A 21,502-nucleotide genomic window follows, 5' to 3' on the forward strand; every position below is an offset into this window, starting at 1 on the left:
TTTCTTATAGTCAGATTTTTTTGTTTAAAAAAATCAAAGCAATTTATAACTGCAAAGTATATATTATTTTATGTTATTTTTTGCTTGCTGAGGCTCAATGTGAAGCCTAAGTCCTAATGGAATGTAGTTTGAGGGGGGGAGAGGGGTTAATCAGAATAATATTTTTTTTAAAGTATACATTATTAAAGATCCTAATCATTTTTTTTAATTTATGAGATGCTCTTTTCTGAAAGTCTCTGAGTACCTTAACCAGAGTATAACTGAAAACAAGAATGTCAAAAAGGCACATTTAAATTGTTCTCAAAATCAATCAAAAATAATGAGGTGCTGGGAAAAAGTTGTATCCTTGATAATTACATCTATCAGTATCAGAAAACAAAAGAGAACAATCAGGAAATGACAACCCCACTCCCAAGTAGCACATTAAAAAAGGCTAATGAAAAAAAGTCTCTTTTAAAAATTGTACTAAATTAGCATTTCAAGTAAATTGACAACTTAAGCGTTGATAAAGGCCAATCTGGGGCCCAAACAATGGAAGTTCTGTTTCTACTGTTATATGCTTTTAGAAGAAATGATCTCACTTGACTTTTTTGTTGTTGTTGTCTTCTATATAAATGGAAGTCATTGTCCTAAGGGAGGTGACAGTCCTCCTGTACTCCTTATGGGTCAAGACAACCCCGGAGTATTGTGCTTCATTTGTGTTTCTGTTTCTTAAAAGGTTGACCTGGAAGAGAGGAACCAGGATGGTGAAAATTGTTCAAAGTGTTTCTTATAGCATCCCTCTGTTCTCAGTCTGAAAAAGGGGTAACGTGATTATCTTTTTAGACAAGGGATCCGACCTGGTCTTTGTAGCTCCTGAGCCTAGAGTTGGGACCTATAACTGAAAGTAGCAGAAAAGCAGATTTAGGTCTAGAATTAGGAAGAAGTCCCTTACAAACTCAGCCGTACAGAGCTGGAGTGGATTTAGCTCCAAGGAAATGAGCTCCCCAAGGCCAACCAGCACTGTTCAGAGGTTATAATCACTTTACTCAAAGATGGTATATGGGTACACAGGGGTCTCTCACATATTTTGCTAAGAGTCTATAATTGTAATAAAGATGCTTTAAAGGTCATTTAAAATTCCTTTTTAGAAAAGAAATAGAAGGTAAAAATGAATTTTCTATCATGGCTTTGAAAAAAGAACACCTCAACACATCCCAATTTACATGTCATTGCTTTGTATTTGGGAAGTGTGGGCTGTGTGCAGAGGCAAAGTTCAAACTACAGCATTTTAAGATCTTGGTACATTGTTTTTGATGACATGAAATTCTTACTTCACTCAGCCCCAAATCGAGGAGCTTATAAATAAGAACATCACTTCGTTAATAAGAATAGAACATAACATTTTAGACACTGTCTTAAGAGTAGAATTAGTATTTGAATTATCAGCAGTGACAAAAGCATTTTCTTCCAGTGATAAAAGAAAACTTCTCTGCATAGATCATCAGATATGTCAGTTCATTTGGAAGGTAGTAGTAAGTGCTGGTATTTTATTATTTTGGCTTGTCAAGTGATTTTATTCTTTATTATTAGACCAGGAGAAAAAAAGTCCTAGTATACGCCACCAACATATCCATCAGTCATCATTTTTGGAGACAGTTTTCGACATATTGTATGTTTTACTGTGCTAACAAGAGAAAAGACTAGCCATTAAGTTTATGTTTCTTTGTTTTTCAGCAAGGTCACATATCAGGAATAATGCTAGAAGTATGCTAATAAACAATATATAATGTAGGTCATCTGGGAGTCAGAAATATTTTCTAACTAGTTCTAAAGGGAAATATTGTTTAAAAAGGGATAGATGTTATTTACGCAACACATGTTGCTCTACATGTCACCATCAAAAGCATCTTGTAAACAGCTCAGCGCAGTAAATCTTCCTTGGTGATCGTCGGGGTTTTCAACTCGGTATTAGATTTAGATTCAACACACTCAATTCACGATATGCCTAATGGACAAAGCCTACTAGATAATTTAGAAAGGTTCCATTGGAAATAGGCCAGCTCTTCTGTGCTTTACGGGGAATACTACTATCCTGTGTTGCAGAAGTTAATACTACGTTAAGTGACGATAATTAAGAAAATCTCACATTAACAGCATTTGTAATTTTAATGGCTTATGAAGTGACGCTAAATTTTTGTGCTTGACTTTGATTCTGTCGAGTTCTTTAAAATTAATGGCAATTTACAGACTGATATTTTTTATTGCTTCCATTAGTGAAAACAATTTTATACAACCGCAAATGAAATGATAATCCTATAAGAATGCCTTAACAAAGTGTCATTTTATAAATGTCACTTTCTCATATTTGGGAGATTTCAAAATGGTTTATTTTGTTTTCCAAGATGGTTTTTAATTGTAAGTATCAGGTCTCATAGTAAAGGAGTTTATGTGGCTGTGTTCTGGAAAACATAACCAATACTTTATTTATTGAGTTCCTCTAATATGTACTGAGCCATATAGGGGACACAATGATAAAGATGTGAAGTCATAAAGGCTGCTTTTATCTGATAGCCTAGCACTTAGAATCAAGAGAACTTATTTCTCTTCTCAGCTCTAGGGCTCTCTGGCATCAGGCAAATCTTTCTACTTCCCTGGGCCTCAGTTTCTTTATTTATGATTCAAGAATTAATAAATCCTGCTCTCTCCACTTGCCAGGACTGTAATGTAAAATGATAAAAGGATGTTAGAATGTTCAGTATGGTATGATGTCTTTATAGGAGAAAATATGTCTTTAAAGGCTACTGTTTAACAACTTCCAAAACATCCAAATTTTAGACTTCAGCTTAGAATTATAATCGCCGAGTCTTAGCTAGATCCTGCAAATTTTATTGGCCACTTTACTAAGGGATATCTAGAAGTGACTCACAGACATTTTGGTCTGTATCTACAAAGACATCAGTTTCTGAAAGTCAGCCATGTGTTCCAGAATTTTCTCTAATGATAACTTCTGTTTTTGTGCTTAGGAATCTAACTTAAAAATATATTACTCCATAATTATGTGCCTCCATTTCTTCCAACTGTTTGTAACTAAAGTATAGTGTTGAGATCAAACCACAAAGTCTTAGTGAGCCACTCATGGAACTTGGCTCCAGCAGACCCACACACACAGCAGCTTGGTTAGCAACACAGGTTAAGACCAGCATCTCGGGGCTCCTGGGTGGCTCAGTGGGTTAAGCCTCTGCCTTCGGCTCAGGTCATGATCTCAGGGTCCTGGGATCGAGACCCGCATCGGGCTCTCTGCTCAGCGGGGAGCCTGCTTCCCCCTCTCTCTCTGTCTGCCTCTCTGCCTACTTTAATCTCTGTCAAATAAATAAATAAAATATTAAAAAAAAAAAAAAAGACCAGCATCTCAAAAAAATGTTGTGGTAGGGTTGGGCTTTTGTTTTTGTCTTTGTTCTTAAAGAAAACAATAAAAAGTGCATGCATCTAAGTAATTCTATTTATACTTATTTTCTCAGAAGAAGACCTATCAGTGCATCAAGTGTCAGATGGTTTTCTACAATGAATGGGATATTCAGGTTCATGTTGCAAATCACATGATTGGTGAGTGACACTCTAAGCCTTATTACAGATGGCTTTTTTTCCTCCTTGTGTATATCAATGCCTATATAATTAAACAGAGTTAAAGATGAATTAATTGTTCAGCCATCAATGTTTTACCTAGGCATGATTGATTTTTATTACTATTATTAGGCCTGATAAGACATTAGCACATTTTATTTTCTGCAAGGGCTAGTTTAGACTTCTGCAGAGGATTGTATATCTACTGCCAGTCAAAACACAGGTGATTAACAAATTAAACTTCTAATCATTTTTGCATTATTGAAAACTAACAGGAATGGTTAATGAACTGGATGTTAGCTTTCCATAGAGTTTTAGACAGGTTTTAATTTCAGAAGTTATTATGGTAATGGCACTGCTGTGTGTTGCTTAAGCATCTTTGTATCAAAATCTAAAGTGGTGAGTTTTTGTGATAGGGAAACATAAATAATTTAAATTGCCATAAGATCATTTTATATGTATGGTTTCAACGGCGTGGAAATAATCATGATCATAAAGATCATGTAAAGAACTCAGTAATCACTTTTTATTTCCCTCCAAAATTTTACACACATCTTTATGAAAGCTGTTTGGGTGAAGATCTCTGTAGTCACTCTCGGCCAGTGTTTTCAGGGATTTTGCATTTATCATATGGGCTCAAGCTAAAAGGATAATTTTTTCAGTTATTCATATTGTCCCATTATCCCTTAATTCCTTTGAGGTTACCTCCTATGTTTTTTAATTTGATAAGTACTTGGTAATAACACTAAGAGTTTAACCAGCCAATTAAACTTTATCAAGCAGATCTTTTTCAACTAGTAAAATGACAATTGTTATTACTTTATGCTATTTTTGTTACTCATTTGTGTTTTTATACTATGAGTGTTTTTTTTATTTCATCCTCATTTGATGGTATTTTATAATACCATAAATAATTGTGATATAATACTAAAAAGCCCAATTAACCTCATGCTCTCCTATTACCAAACTCTAAAACAGGAAAGAAAATTCAGCTTTTAGACTCTGAACTTGTTTTCAGGGGTAAACAAGTTTTATTATACACTAATCAGAAGCATTCTAGGAATGCTCAGTAGAAGTGTGGCTCCAACTATCATTACTGATCATTAAAAGAAACCGTATCAAAACTCCTAATGCTCTTGTAGAAATTAATAAAGATAAATTCAAAAGCGTGTTAGAAAATTGATTAATAGTTTTTCAATAGAATTTGCTTTATGGTTTTCAAATGATGGGTCTTTAGGAGGATTATTGCTTACATAAGTACAGAATTGTGCAAAGTGGAACTTGCACACAACAGCTAACATTTTGATCACTTTATCTCTATATTTTCCAGATTTAAGTACTGATGCTATTAGTGATTTTCTTATGCATTCAATATCCTATTCTCCAACGTGGTAGAATAACAGTGACAACTTTACTGAGTGTCTAGCAGATAACAACAACATGTAAGAGAGATTTGAATAATGTGTTTCCTTGCAATTTTCTTCTATTTTGGATTCCAAACAGATATTCTTTATAAACTTTTGAAACTGCTTTATTTTCGGGGAGGGAGTGGGACATGGGTTAGGAAGAATGAATACTTCTTGCCATGATAAATGCTAATATTTTCCATCTCTTTATTTCTGGAGTAGAGTTTATTGGTGGCAGTCATTCACGATTCTGCTTCATGCTACAGTTTTATGTGGGCTTCAGTGAAAACATTTCTCAGAATTTGCACCTGATGGAAAATTTAGCAAAATGTCGGCCCTGCTTCTGTATGGTTTTATTCTACATAAACTTACCTTTGGTTCTGGACTTTATTATTTAGCCCGGGGAACCAGAGGAACAAACTGAATATAATTTCACCATGATATTCATGTCTTTTGAATATGTCAGATCAGAATTGAATGTTGAGCGATGAGAGGACTATTGTGATTTTCCAATTTTAGTATCATTTGGCCGTAACATTCGTTGGTTTGTCCTTCTTTTCAAATTGCTTTATACCTTTCCTTTTGTAGTTCCCTTATACTTCTTGCAACATTAGTGTGTTCCCAGGGCTTTCTCCCTCTACCTTATGGTGGATTAATGTGACACTCAGTTCCTCTTGGGATCTGAGCATTTAACAATTCACCTTCCATCAGAGAAGCAAATTTTATTCCTTTCCGCAGAGGGCCTAGTTATTTAATATTCATGCTATTTTTAATAATAAAATATGTAATTCTCTCACACTTGAGGCCTAAACAAATGAATAGCATCCATTTAATTGTTTTATCTGTTGACCATGCATCCAAGTCCTTAAACTCCAGTCGTGTTGTTAATATCTACAGAAAGAGAATGCATAATGGGAGGATGTCACAAAGGCTAAGATATCCTTTTTTAAAATCCCAGTGTGATACTTAGGCTTTCAAATGAGGCAGGCAGCATTATTTTGTTGACTAAAATACCTCCATTGAGGGTAGGTATTTTTAGGTTGTGTGTGTCTGTATGTTTTTTGTCTAATCAAAAAATAATCTCAACTAGACATTTAGCAGGGAAGAAGGATTAGAGGCTATCTGAAAAGCCTCTTAACTCTTTTTGTTAAGAGGGCATACAGTGTTTTTGCAGATTTCGTTCTACATTTCAATCAGTCTGGAGGAAGGATTATGTCACCTGATGGAGAACGAGGTCTGCAGATGACCCAACGAGGTGTAACTTTAAATTCCTTCTTTAACCAAGTCATTTGCGTTTGCTCCTCTGTAGCACATGTGTCTAACGCAGTCGCAATGTCGGACAACCTCCATGCTTCTTTCTGGAAGTGCTGGTCTCAGGCTGTTGGCCAGGGACATTTGTGAAAGGAAAACCATCAATGTTTCTACCAGGTACACACCTGGAGACACTGCTGAACTGCCCTTTTGCAACTAAGTGTGGACACATGGTCTGAGTCGCAGGAATAATTACTCAATAAAAATGCATCAGGGATTTGACTTATGTCTATTAAGGAAAGAAAGAAAACCTCACTCTCCACCACATTTTGACACAGTTTCAGTAAGAAATCAGACCAGTGACCATTTAGGGGCTTCTTTTCTTCTTTATACACACACACACACACACACACACACGCACAAAAAGAGCTACAAAACATTGTAACAGCTTTCCTGGGGAAAAGATTTCCCTCTTTTCAAGTCTGCACAGATGAGAAATTTTTTCTTGTCTTCCTTTGTTCCTTTCACATAGTTTATGTTGGCTTTTGACCCGAGCATACAGAAAGAAGCCATTGTGTATTATGTCTTTTAACTCATTTTCCCCGTCTCTATCAGCATAGTAAATATTTATGGTTATTTTCCTCTTTGAGATTTCTGTTGTTATTATTATTTGGTATGGATTAGCACAGATAGAGATGAAACCAGGGACTTTAAATGTGTTTAACCCAGCAAAGGAATTGCCTCATATAAAATTATGAGGTTCAACAGCAGTAGAGTAAATTTGTAAGTGCTCTGAATAAAGGGCTGTTAGGCATGTGATAATATAAAGAGATGACATTGCCAAGAACTATTTATGAGAAGCTTAATTTTTTCACTCTGATAATTCTTGACCAATAATTACCAGCCTCTAATTATCTATTTTAGTCAGAAAGAAATTTCGATCACTATGGAGGTTGGCATTGCAACTAGCATCTAAATCCCCAAAGAGACAAATGTGTTCCAAACAGCCACAAACAACTGTGTCTCATGAAACACAGTGAGCAAATTGCAAGCGGCTGGTGGTAGACAACCGGCAGTACTCTCACCATCGAGGGCTAGTCAGCTTGACAAAGAAATGATCAAAGGGGAGAAATACCATTATCCTCGGAACTGATTGCTACACTCATGGACTTTGGAGGACGAGGGGTCAGGATCTAGCTATGACCATTTCCAAGCCTCTCTTTCCAGGTTCTCAGATGGAGACTATGAAGGGAATGGGTATAAACCATGTACTTAAGAAATATTTTTAAAGACCAACTTAGAAATGATTCCTTAATAAGCTTTGGGTTTTTTGTATTTTTCACCTGATCCAAAAGATCAGGGTTACAATGGCAAATTTGTATCCAATTTGTTTTGTGGGAAAAAAAAAAAAAAAGGGAAATCCACAAATAGACATGTCCTAACAAGGTCAAGAGTGATGCTTAAGGGTATCTGCGGAAAGCAAACGTATTTATTTCTCTCTTGGAAAAGCACAACTAGAATTGGAACTATAAATGACAACTAATAGGAAAACCCTGATGGAAAGATATTGACTCTTTTTGTCCAAATCTCGAATACTCAGGGCTTCTGAATTACAATTTTTAAAAGACCACGAAAAGATTCAAGTCTTCTGCGGGATACTTGGGAAGATGTATACCCCATGTGTTATGTACCATGTGATATACATCACTGATGTCAAGGCAAAAAGAATGCATAAATCAGGTTTGTGCACTGCGTGAATTTTTAGTCTATTCTTGTGGCAAGTGACATTCATGTGTTCTGCAATTTGTTGGAGGCCCAAGGTCACAAATGGCATTCTTTTCCTTCCATTTCTTTGGTGGATGGTGTGCTATGTGACTAATCTTCATTATAGTTTTGTGACATTCAGTATCACTTCTGAAACATTTCAGCTTGAGTGCTCTTGCTCTACAATAGACTAAAACCAATATTTTGAGGTCTATAGTGGTTTTGGATTTTATATGTCTTAAGGGGAAATATCCAAAGATAGCGATCTCTGCATAGGAGGATAAAGGGCTGTGTTGCTCTTTAAATGCTTAGCTTTCATTGGCTGTTTTTTTTTTTTTTAAGGAACAGAAATGACTCAACAATAATGTGTGTCTCTGTGTGTGTGTGTGTGTGTGTGTGTGTGTGTGTGTGTATCGGCATTACCCTAAGAAACCCAAAGTCATTAGGTTCTGTGGAGTTTGCCTTAATCCTAAATGAGAAGACTATTGAATTCTAAGTCATCATTTGATGGCTTACAAAACTCAGGGAATGAAGAAACAAGCATTTGGTGTTAAATATGATGAAATACTGGCTTATTTCATCAAGAGCTGGATTAAAAAAGATGAAATCTGGGCAGTTTAATGGTAACAGAAAGCTACCCTCATGTGGGCAATGCTGGCTTATTTGAAAAGCCCATAAAGGGTTTCTACATGGACCATACAAAAGGGATACTTTCTCTTTAATAGCCATCTGTACAGGAGAGATGAGAAGTGGGCCAGGTCATCTCTCCTCAGCTGTCATGATATTAACGTAGGTAATGGAGCAAGCTCGGCATTCTGCTGGGTGTTGTTTTTCATAGATGTTCATCGATTTACACAGATAATTCTATTTATTTCTTAGAGTTGGTCCAAGTGAACCAGGCAGAATAACAAACATCAAAGCATTTCAAATGACTTTATCTTTGTTTGTAACGTAACTTTTGTCTAAAAAAAAAAATGGTGTCACACCTACTGTGCAGATGGCTGCATGATTTGTAAACCAGCCAAAACATTTAAACAAATGTGTGATCTGGGGATAGATTAAATAAAGGATAAAATGGAGTGTGGGCCACAAATTCTAATAATCAGATGATTTTAAGTTGTGTGCCGTGTGGAGTGATGGTCGCCGTGATAGCAGGGAAAGCTTGCCAATGACAGCAAGGTGCCTGATAGATCTCAGGATGGAGCCCGTGGCCTGGCAGGACTCAGTTTGAGAACCGCACATTGGCTGTACAGCTGGCAGCTCTGTGTGGGGACATCAGATAAAACTTATGTAAAATGAAGTGTTATTGCTTAGTATGAAATTGTTCAGAGAGGGAATTTGCAGACAGTCACTGAAAACGGAATTCATGGTACCAATGAAGCAGACTGTAAATATGAAGAGGGTTTAATTATCTGCGCAATTTAACAAAAATTCAAGATGTATTCAGAAAGGACGTACACAGGCATAAATCGAACATAGCGCCACTGTTTTACTGAGTGCAACGTGGGGCCGCGGGAACGTGGCACCAAGCCTCTCCTCGGAAAAGGTTTCCTAAAAACAAAGACATTTTCAGATAAAAGAAGGGGGGGAGAGACTTAAAAAGCAAAACAAAACGAAACAAAAAACATCTTTCTGGAATAAGATCGTTTTTAAGGGCTCCTCTTCATGATTCGGGTTCTTATTTCTGAAGCAAATTTGAAAGAAAGCCTCTGAGCCCATTTCTTCCATTTCGGTGTTAAGCTATTAAAAGAAAATCAGGGGTGTTTGGCCTGGTGGTGTGTTTTAGCCCACGTCTAGCAGCTTGGATTTACAAGAGTAAAAAAATACTAGCAGTGAGCAGAGCTGACAAGCCCCTTAGAAGGCCCCTTCGGCCATTTCTGTCCATATTCGTTTTCCCTGAGCCGGAGGGTTCTGATCCAGTCCGCAGACAGATTGAAGATTCTGTTTCTTGTGACTTTTGATGAGAACACACTGCCCTTAAAGAGGCCTCGGAAGAATGTTGTTCGCAAGCCGAATTCCTGGATGCCAGCCTTCCTTCCTGGGCTCCGTACAGAGAGGCTGGGAAGAGAGTCTGTGTCAGATGGATGGTTTCATGGGACCGCCTGAGACCCACTGGCAGGGCTTCTGGCTCCGGGTCTGTCCTCACCTTTGGACTTGGGAGAGCAGGCAGCAAGTATATCCGCCTTTCGCTCCCTGCTCCGTGGGCTCATTCTCCAACGTGGGTATCCTCTTCTGAATGAAGTCTGCAAAAACATTTCTGAACGGAGGGCACTGAAAGTCACGGGCAGTTGACCCAAAAAGACAGACCCCCGCCCAACCGCCCACACACACACACCCACACACACACACACACACGCATGCACGCCCATTGACACAGACACGCCGCAGCCAGCCTGTTTCCACGAGCTCCTTCGGATGCACGAAAGGAGAAGGTCTCTGCGGACCCATTTCCATAGGTTATTTGCTAGTTTCTGGGCCGTTCGTAGCAGCAAACAAAAGAAAGGGAGCCAATATGGAGAGTGGGTGTCGAACTTCAGCTGCTCATATTGTTGCATTTGGTGAGCTGATGGGGTTTCGTAGGTCACCTTTAGAATTATGCCTATGACAGCAGTAGCTACCTGCCAAGATTGCAAGGTATCTCGCAGCTCTCAGGATGGCGCCTGTGGCCCGGTAGGCCTCAGTTGGAGGGGTACACATTTGCTGTACAGCTGGCAGCTCTGTATGGGGCGGCCGTGTGGGCTGCTAGGGAGCTGGAAAGGAGACAAGCATGAAATTTCTTCTAAACCCAACTCTGTTTTTCTGTACTGTTGGCTGCTTCTCAGTTCCTTGACAAAAAAACCAATCAGGCACCCTTTAATCCGCCTGTGATTACCACTGGTATAAAAAGAGAAGCATAATGAGGAAAAATGCCTCGTTTTGTTGCCTTCAAAAGCCAACAAATTGGAGTTAACTTGACAGGAAGTGGCTTAATAATTAGATTATTTATTTATTCCTGACACATATCCCCCTGTTACTGGTCTCAGGAGACCCTGTAGATGGTACGATTTTCAAGCTGCCATTACTTCGCTGTCTTCTGTGAACAAAGAAGCTACTGTCTATCAGTCAATTAAATGCACTCTTTAAGCAGAGGCTTCGAAGACCTCAATGGAGAGAGCCCTGGGACACTGTGGCTGATGATTCCTTTCTCTGTACTGTACATCACACTCTCAACTACAGTCCCCACAGAGATGGAATAAAGTCATGCATTAAAATATCACTTGTTGATTTGTTTGCTAATGAAGAGCCATTGAAATGTTTGTGTATTTCTATGGCAAAATTGTTGATAAAAGGGCCTACTTGCATGCGTATCTGAGTTCATCTGCTGTAAGTGCTTATTTAAGAATTATTAAAATTAAAGTCAGTAAACAACAGAATAAAAAAAAAAACCAACCCTGAGAGAACAGGAGTTTCCTTGCTGTCTTCATCAAAATTAAGTGAATAAAGTCAGGAAAAAAAAAAAAAAAAAACAGAGGAATTGGTGTCACTTCGATCTCTTGCTTACATTGCATTAATCCAAACATGGTTTTCTCTGACATAAAAATGGAAGTCATTTTCAGAGTATCTGGGAGCTACACTTTTTAAGTATGAAAAGATACTAGAATCCCTTTGTGACAGGAATGTACTTGGAGATTTTATTTTATTTTTTTTCCTTAAGATGAATGGCATTTTTGTGGCCATTTCTCTAACCCAGGGAGTATGGGCAGAGGCTTTTTTCTAGGGAGCTTAGTGGGAGCTTTTATAACCACTGTTATAACTAATAGAATGCCTGTTTTATTAGTTATAATAGAATAGTTATATAATATAATAGTTATAATGTCAACCTCACAGCCATGTGGATTGTATAGAAATAGGACTTTCCTTCTCTCTCCATGCCTCTTCCTGTTTTCCTTTCTCTCTTTTCCCCTTGTTCTTTTCGTGACATTATTTTATTTCCATCTAAGCGGTAATGACTTTTCAACCACCAAGTAGTGAAGATTTTTATCCCTTAATATATTCATCAACTTCTCACTACTTACATTTACTGTGTATAAAGCATGGTTTGACTGGACTTCTCTGGCTCCCATTAATTGGTTTTATATTTTAAGAGTACATCTGTTGTTTGGTTGGAGGTCTAGAGGTCTGCCTAGGCTAAAAGACCCAGATAATATTGTGACAGCTCTCTGCTGAAATGTTTAGCTATGGCTCTGCCACTTAAAGGGATAAATTTGGGATTTAAACCAAGGCCCCTGAACATTGAAAAGTGTCCCCTCTTCCTCCCATCAGACTTTGAAAATGTAATCAGGGTTTTAACTTTAGTTTTCATGATTACCTGACAACAGGCTGTAAGGAATTAATTCAAGACATCATCAGATGGTCATAGTCCTTATTTCTACCCTGTTATTCCAAGTCATTTTGTTAGAAAAAGCTTAGATACTCGGAGGTGTTCTCTAATAGAAAATGAATTTGAAACCCCTTCATTAATTGGTGATTAATATATTTCAGGATTAGTTTAAGCAGGGCCCTACCTCCTGCCCAGTCAAGTATGTTCTGGTTAATATCCAATTATCTGCACCTTCGTAGTTATTATGTCTTAATATTTCGGATATGATAACCAGAAACTTGAGAGTAATGCTAATGAGGAGCACAGAGCAAGAATTAACCAATGACATACTCAGTGATCCTTGGTGGGGAAGGAATCTCTTTCTTCCCCTTAATGCACTGCTTCGTCACCTTCTGGGCGCTGCCTGAAAAGTAAGACTTTCAACTACAGCAGGCAATACTCCGAAAACGAATCATTTTTCGCTTGTAATAATAGGAACCTGAAGGTGCATCTCACCTGCAGACATTTAGCTGATCTTACGGAGACGAGGCATAGGCAACCGAAAGCCAGTGTGTACTTTCAAACAGGAACCGTCCTATTCATTATCTTTTCCTTTTAACAGAGCCACAAGTTGTTACCTTTGCAAAGGATCCGTTAATTCAGATCCGTCTGAGATGCCTTTACTGTTTCGCTAAGGAGACACTTCCCCTGCTCCCTTTTATCCTCCTCGCCTCAAATTTATCACCACGATGTGCACACGTTGCTCCTCTTTTGAATCTTTGTACAGGTAATTTCACTTTGGAGCATCTGACGTGCCTCCCTTAGCAGTGCTTGCCAGGGTGGTAGGTGCTGCTGCAGAGCAGGTCGCTTTAAATAGTGCACTTGGCACATCACCCCTTTATATGCTGTATTGTAATGAAGCAACATCAGTAAATTGCAATGAAGGGCGATTGTCGCACGGGGATGGCTACTACACCTTGGGGTCCATTTGCACCAGATTATTCTTTTTATTGTTATTATTACTTCCCATCTTCTTTACTCTCTTGTTGCCGAACTTGCTGTTGGCCACCGGTGCAGCACAGAGGGGATCTTAAGGAACATTGCAGGCATCATTTTTTCCTCTTAGGCGCATACCAATCACCGTTCAGTTCCAAGCTCAGATATCCTGGGGGCTTTGTGATTCTTTATTGATGCTACTTTACTCTGTTGACTTCATTCGTAATGTTCTTCATCTTCATCTTCCTAGAAGAGCAAATTTACTGTGAATGAAAGTGACCCATTTCTTCTCAAACATTTTGTGTAGGTGTTATAAATTTGCAGTCGGGATGATCAGCTGATCTGTCCCTTCCCCCAAAGAGGTTTAATAATTTACACGGGGTGGGGGGGGTACTGAGAGGGGATTGCTGTGTAAGGGAAAGATTTGTGTTTGCAGTGTCTTCTTGGATCTCCTGAAAACACAGATTAAAGTCATTATGAATATTGCATGTGTTAGTAACATCTCTATACAAAACCGCTTATTTCCTGCCCCCAACCAACTACTGTTCCCCAATAACTAATAAAAAAAAAAACCAGCATAGGGGCGCCTGGGTGGCTCGGTGGGTTAAAGCCTCTGCCTTCGGCCCGGGTCATGACCCCAGGGTCCTGGGATCAAGCCCCGCATCAGGCTTTCTGCTCAGCAGGGAGTCTGCTTCCCTTCCTCTCTCTCTGCCTGCCTCTCTGCCTACTTGTGATCTCTGTCTGTCAAATAAAAAAATAATAAAATCTAAACAAACAAACAAACAAACAAAAACCCAGCATAGATATAAGTGAAGAACCTCTGTCCTTATTAAACAGAATTGTGAGCAGGGTTTTAGTTTAGGGATAATTATATGCGAATTTGGGGCGACTGTTAATCTTTCTATTGTCATAATTTTAGTACCTGGGCCCATTTGTTTTTCCAAATTGTTAGTGCAGCTGTTTGTCTCTTTTTCTTTTCCTAAGGCTGGGCTCCTGTGCAGCATTCAAACTAAAATCTAGAATTAGAGCTGACACACCTTCCATGGAACTATCAAGTCTTTTAAAACTGCTTGGCCAGTGACGCCAGTTCCGTGCTATTCGACCGCACACACTTCCGACTGTGGGCCAAAGAGCATTGATTTTTAGCTGTCATTTCTAGTGCACATACTGTAGAATTGAAATTTAAACCTTAATCCACTCAGTAATGCAATTAATTTTTAATGTGCAGTAATACTAATTGAAATAGCCTGAATTTAGTAAGTCACCACAAGACATTTTCAAAAGCAAGAGTGTCCACTGAGAACGGGGAGGACAGATAATCATTGTTACAGTGTTTACAGGATAAATGTATGCTCTGCAAACCTCTAGTGGAAAGGGAGTTTTCTTTAAATTAGCCTATAGTATGTCTCCTTGTGACTAGAAATATCTTAGAGAGAATTCTTACTTTCTGCCCACCAGAACAGGCAAAAAATTTTCCAGTTAACTTTTTAAAAAAGATAGCATAGTTTCAGTTAGAAATATCTTAACGTAGTATATGTAAAAATTCTATTAACCCAATTTTTTTTTTTTTTTCAAAAGAGCAATCATGAATTCTTGCAATGAAGTCCCCTGCCAACAATGTCATGGTCAAGAACAACGGTCTCAATGGGTAATCTCATTATAGGATGTGTATTTGAGGTACTGTTTCCGGATGTGATGAAGACATGTACTCTCTCAGCTGCCTGCAAATCCATTGCCTTGTTTTAGTGTACACACGTTCTCGTAAACAAAAATATACCCTACTTTTATTCCAAACTGTGTTCCTTTAGCTTTGGCATTTATGTCAGAAAGGCCTTTTAAATGTTTTGTGAGGTGGCGGTGGTTTTGTTTTTGTTTTTGTTTTCCAGCCAGAGTAAAGCAAATTTTGCACAGTAGAAACAAATAGATTTCCAGTCATTTCTCCACTAAAAAGGTTCTCCAACCACATTTATCTGCTAGTAAATGAGGGCTTTTTAAAAAATGCATCAGTTCAACTGATGAATGCGCTTGTGAGTGTTCAAAATGAGCACCAGCATCGCTAAAAAAAAAAAAGAAAAATAAAAGGCGAGCACCGTATATCATGCTTTCATGGCTCTCGCATTATAGTATTTAATAAGCCGATAGTGCTGTTAAATATTTAGTAAAGGTTCCCTTGTAACCCTGCGCCATCTATCCAGATGGGATTTGAAGACATTTTTGCAGTACATAAGTAAAAATGATGTTAGAGAACCTGAAGTAGTAGTGGTAGCATTGCATCTTTTCTAAATGAAGTGTGGGGGTACCCCGGTGCAGAGGAGCTCAGCTGATTCATACCCACCGATACCAGAGTCATTTCACATGCTTTGAATTCAGGGTTCAAATTGGCTTTCGCTTTGTCACTGTTAAGTCAAAGTGCTCTTGGGGTTATTTACACAGAATACTAAAAATGACATTATAGTATGTTTAAAAAAAAAAAAGAGGTTCTTACCTTGTGATAATTTTAAGCTGTCCTAGCAACCATGAAGCTTTATTATCAACATTTTCTCTTTTTCACTGACTAGAGGGGAAAAGAAAGGGAGATTAGGGCAAATCAGTTTATATTCCACTCCGAGCATAATATCCAATCCAGTTGGGGTTTAGTAAAATCTATGAAGCATTTATTTTGGGTGCGCGATGACAAATACTGATTGACAGATACTGTTGTCCACACTGATATGACGTAAATGGATCGTCTCTATCAATTCTTTCCTCACATATGTGATAGTTGTTATCTAAATAGCAATAATTGTTCTTTTAATCTGGAATGACAATGGGCTTCTGGGATCCTTATGCAAAAACAGTGCCTGTAAATATGATGCTGACGTTATTACCATCATCACATCGGTGGGCCAGAATTCACATGTAAACCTTTCAGTGCTCTCGCTGTGCTGTTAGTTTTGAAGGTGTAAAGATAAAGGCTGCTGGTTTGTTGAGATTTGTATGGAATGTGGTTGGTTCTTCTAGGCGCCTGTTTGCTTGATTCTAATTTTCATCCTGTTTTATATGCAGCCAGTGACCACAGTACTCGTTTAAACTGCACAGAGACACAGCTCCTCTGTAAAGCACGGCTTACTGATCTTATTTGCTATTTGTAATTCTCCTAAGAAGAAACACAGGATTCATATGATGGGTGGGGGCGGATAGCATTTCATTTTGAAACGATGGATGTCACACACATGTGCCTATCAAGGAGATAGCTCTCGGTGTACATGGAATAAGAGAGAAGGAAAGTGATCCAGGGTTCATATATAGGCGTGCTTAATATGCAATGCCTGATGTGTGTTGACCTCAGGTTACAAGAGTAGAAAATCCCATTTTCCAGCTTGTTTCAAATGTAGTAAAAATGCTGCTTCAGTTGCTTTATGCTACTCACATTGGGAAAGGTGCTTATACTGTGATAATTATCATCAAGGAATATTAATGCGTTCAGCATTTGTAACCCAAAAACTCATTATAGCTTAAGCTGTGCATCATCTGTGAAGAGAGAACTTTGCCAGAATTCACTCTTCACAGGGTTGCCTCCTGCGTGCTGTGCGGAGTGGTCAGAGTACTGCAAGAGGTCACTGAGGCTATTTTTGAAAGCTGAAGTTTTGCAATTTTTGAATCACTACCTTCTGTCTAAAGAGCTTATTGTTCTTGCCGTGAAATGTTCCTCTAACTGAATGCGTGGAAGTGCAACTAATAATAATAACAATAATAAACAAGTCAGGAAGTAACTGTGTAGCGATACACAGAATCCAAGAGGTTGGCACCTATCGTCCCTAATTGAAGTATTGGTGTCTTTCCTTTTGTCATTGAGCGAAGGGATTCATTTACACCAGTTTTCCTAATGCAGGTGCCCTTGGGTTTCAGATAGAAATGCCCCCACTGGGGATCCACTTCACAGCCCTCTGGCTGGAAATGGTGTAAATAAGACTGCGGGGTCAGCCTTCCCTTTTTGGCAGCAGTGTCCTTAATTAGTCTGTGACAGTCTTTCACATGAGCCTACACTGTTCCTGGGGTCATTCCTCACACATCTAAGACATCTATCTCATGCGCAGATAGATATTTTTGTATGTTTGTTTGAAATCATCCCCTGGGGGAGTAGTGACATGGTGGGAATGAGAATCCCTGGGTGTGTCCAGAATCCTGTAACTTAATCTGATCAAAATATCTGGGTGGGTGGCTCTGTGGTAAATTCTAAGTGGTTAGTTTCGTAAGACCATTGTGCGCTCACCTGAGCTAGGCAGCCTGTAGAAAAGGAGCCATGTGCCTGGGATATATTTATGTGATTAAATTCCATTATTTTTCTCCCACTGATCCATTGCTTGTCATTTCCTGCAAGTGACCCTGCTCTGCGCTGCATGCTAGAGTTTGGGTTAGACCTGGCAGAGAGCCCTAATACTCAGTGCCACCAGGCTGTCTGATGTGCAGGACTGCTGTGTTTCTGAGGTCACGTCGTGACCGTGACCTCGCCCCTGGGAGGACTAGAAAAATACGTTTCATAACTTCTCACCGAACTCCATGAAGAATAAGAAGGAAAACCGTGAAGCCCATAGGCTCCGTTTAGATGAGCTGTAAGGCTGGCATTCATCAAGCAGGAAAGCTTACTGTTGTGTGGGGACTTCCTTACCTTGAGGGGTCACTGATGTGGGTGCTGAGCCGGTCCTCGCGAGGAGCTCCACGAGACCGTGTAATCAGTCATAGAGCCCAGCCGGCACAAACACACAAGTTGATCATTTGGAGTAAACTTGCTGAAAGAGGAACTTAGGTACCTCTTAAAATCACTCACAGGAAGGAATGCTGATAGAATGAGTACCCCGAATTGAGTGCAGATATGACAGGCTTGCTCCAATGGAAGCCATCAGGGTTTTTATTTTGTGGTGTGAGGCTTTATTGGTTTGGGTGCGTGTGTTGTTGACTGGGACGTAGCTTTATTTTCTACAGGGGTGCACGGAGGCCACAAAACGGATGGATGTCCCGAACCAGAGCCCCGTTCTCGGTAGTGTTGGGTCGCAATGCTGACAGAACAGTTGAGAGAGACCGTGGGCGCAGATCTTCTGTGAGGGTGTAAACTTAATAAGCTTTATGAATTTTGAGGGACTCATAACTCCACTTCCTCGCCAAAAGAAGAATTATGAAAAGATTTGCTCCTAAATCCTTCAGCCGTTCTCCACACTTGTGATAGATGCCATCCTCTTTACCTTGAGGTGCTGGAAATGGAAGTTTTCTGTTTGTTTGTTTGTTTTGCGAGAGATAAAAATGTATACTTTAGAAGGAGCAAATTGCATTTTCATGTTTAAGTTCACTATTTGCACTTGATGTGGTGAGATCAAATGTGAGCAATTGCTTTTGACATTATTTCTGTGTCTCCTGCATCCTGGGCTTGCTGCATTATTGTGCTGAAATGTACCATCGTATGGGATTCAATGGGAAGCTGCAAACCCAGCCGAAGCCTGAGATGGCTTTCTGGGTCTGGGCTGTTGTAGATGACTGTAACTTCTTTATTTATTGACACAGTTTAACTCATCTTAGTCATGCTACAGTCAATAAATTGCGTGTAAGTACGTGTGTCTTTTAGGTAAAACTTAGAATTCTTTCAAGTCTTACAGGTTGGTTTAGGGGCAAAAAAAAAAGAAAAAAGAAAGAAAAAAGAAAAAAAGAAAAGCACTCTCCTTTCTAAAGAAAAAGGTAATCTTAACTTTCTTTAAGAGTCTGCTTTATATAATCTCTGTCTTGAGCTCTCACAACCTAGTCTATAAACTATAATGTAAAGTGCATTCATTGGGGCACCTGGGTGGCTCAGTGGGTTAAGCCTCTGCCTTTGGCTCAGGTCATGATCTCAGGGTCCTGGGATCGAGCCCTACATCGGGCTCTCTTCTCAGCAGGGAGTCTGCTTCCCCCCCCACCCCCCCACCCCTGTCTGCCTGCCTCTGCCTACTTGTGATCTCTCTCTCTCTCTGTCAAATAAATAAAATCTTTAAAAAAAAAAAAAATGTTTTCAGGTCAGACGTCTTAAAATACACTCCTGGTTTCTGAATTCTAATTCCGATTTTCTCTTAGTAACGATGGTTTCCTAATTTCTTAATGGTCAAGTAGTTTAAAATAGATTTTTGTAGTTTTTTTTTGTTGTTTTTTTTTTTTTTTAGTGTGTGTGTGTGTGTCCCCTGTCCATAGGTCTGTGTGTAGGAGGACTCTCTGCTAACCTTTTCTAGCAAAGACTCACTGGAGCAGTATTCCCTGTCTTCTGTTTAACATGTTTCCAACAGCTTAGAGAGATAGTATGAAAGAGAAATGAAAACTGTGGAGCTTATATTGGAGTCTGATGTTTGAAAAAGAGATATTGGAAAAGGATGTTTTTTGGCCTGGCTCCCTTTTTAGATGTAATGGCTGCTTCATTAGGACTTGGAAGAGTTTCCTGTGGTTAAATTTAATCAAATGGCTCAGAATAACAAACTTGTACACTCAAAATTCCAAGACAGTCCTGTATGTGAAACATAATTTTTCTAAATTTAAAACACACACACACACGCACACATCACAACCACTACCAACAACTGGTTTATGCAATGCTGTCTGGTACTTTGTAAGCCTTACTCCTATTCTGTATTGGTGATGTGTTGATACATGATTGTGCATAGAAGGAGAAGTCATAAGAAACACATTTCAAAGGGTCTGGGGTTTCCTTGGTTCTGAAAAGAACCCAACTTGAGCAAACGTGTCTTGAGTGCACTAAAACATTGCACGTGACTGCATTTGTTTTCTGGGCTGTGACTTGAGATTGTTATCCTTACATCCCTTTGACAGACAAGGAAATTGAGGCTTGAGCAACTTGCTCCGACATACAGGGTTAGTGTGCAGAGTGGAAGGAGGCCGACTTGCACTTTCTGCCCTTTTCTCCCTCGCTTACAGGGTACAGTGTTAATCTCTCCCCACGGGCACCATTGTTCAAGTGGGGGAGCCGGCCCTGAGTTGTTCTTAGTGATTCCTTTGCTATCATTGCATCAAAACCTGATCCTGATGCCACTTTCTGGACATCAAAGCTTATCCTTGGTTTAGATAAAATTTGATATTTCCATGAGAAAGCAGCAAGGATGGATTTAGTCTGGTTTTTCTTTTCTACCTCCTTAAGTCAAAGTACTTGGAAAGAGCTGAGTGTATTTCTGCTTCTGAATTCTTTTTTTTTTTTTTTAAGATTTTATTTATTCATTTGATAGGCAGAGAGTCAGGCGACGGGGGCGGGGGGTGGTGCCAGGGGGAGGAGGCAGGCTCCCTTCTGAGCAGAGAGCCTAGCCCGATGCAGGGCTGGATCCCAGGACCCTGAGATTGTGACCTGAGCCAAAGGCAGAGGCTTCATCCACTGAGCCACCCAGGCACCCCTGCTTCTGAATTCTTTGGAAATTATGAGAAACAGGCAATGAAATGACAAAGGGGGGGGGTAAGTTCAGTGTAAATGGACGTGAATATAGGATGTGGTTTTGCCTACATACTCTCTTGAATGTACAGCATGACAGTGTTCCTGAGCCTTAAAGTAGCAGGTGGTTCTGTGCACACCTTTCTGAAAGGTGAGTCCCTAGATTTAAGTGACAGTACCTTCGCTGTGAATGATATTTAGAATCCAGAATCAGGCACACCACGGTATATAAAAATGCATGTGCTATAGACCTATCCAAACAGCCCACCTGCCATCTAATTCTGGTCAGAAATAGGAAGCGGTTTGGAAACCCCAGCATTTCTAGAAGCCTCTTTCTGCAGGTGCCTATACATGGATCCATGATAAGAAGAGCATGCAGGGAGTGATGTTGCTACTGCACATTCATTTAAACATGCAGAAAGCATTGACATGACTATATGCGGCTTGACAATACAATTTATGATGTTTATCACAGTCGGCTTTTTTATAGGTCTTTGAGCCGATGATATAATTTATAAGATGCCAAAATGTGTTATTAGGTACAGAAAGAATAACGAAGAAAGACAATCTTTATGTTAATACTTTTGTGCATGTTGTATTGCTACTTTATTAGGGCAAAAGGGATGGAAACACGCTCTGAATTTCCCTCACAAAACAAGAGCAAAATTGTGCAGGTTTCCTCCCCAAATCCAGGAGGAACAATGGCCAGTAAAA

General features: G+C 39.3%; 1 protein-coding gene across 4 annotated transcripts in view; it reads left to right on the plus strand.

Annotated features, from left to right (window-relative positions):
* ZNF521 (zinc finger protein 521) overlaps window positions 1–21,502 on the plus strand; it is a 273,940-nt gene that overhangs the window by 141,013 nt on the left and 111,425 nt on the right. For 3 of the 4 annotated variants that reach the window (XM_032859736.1, XM_032859733.1, XM_032859735.1), the window contains one exon: window positions 3,501–3,585. In XM_032859736.1, the coding sequence (XP_032715627.1) occupies window positions 3,501–3,585 (85 nt within the window). The remainder of the gene's footprint in view (window positions 1–3,500; window positions 3,586–21,502) is intronic. The other variant, XM_032859734.1, reaches the window with a different exon arrangement.

The sequence above is a fragment of the Lontra canadensis genome, unplaced genomic scaffold (assembly GCF_010015895.1).
Source record: "Lontra canadensis isolate GAN:19392208 unplaced genomic scaffold, GSC_riverotter_1.0 scaffold17, whole genome shotgun sequence".
In the NCBI taxonomy this organism is placed as follows: domain Eukaryota; kingdom Metazoa; phylum Chordata; class Mammalia; order Carnivora; family Mustelidae; genus Lontra; species Lontra canadensis.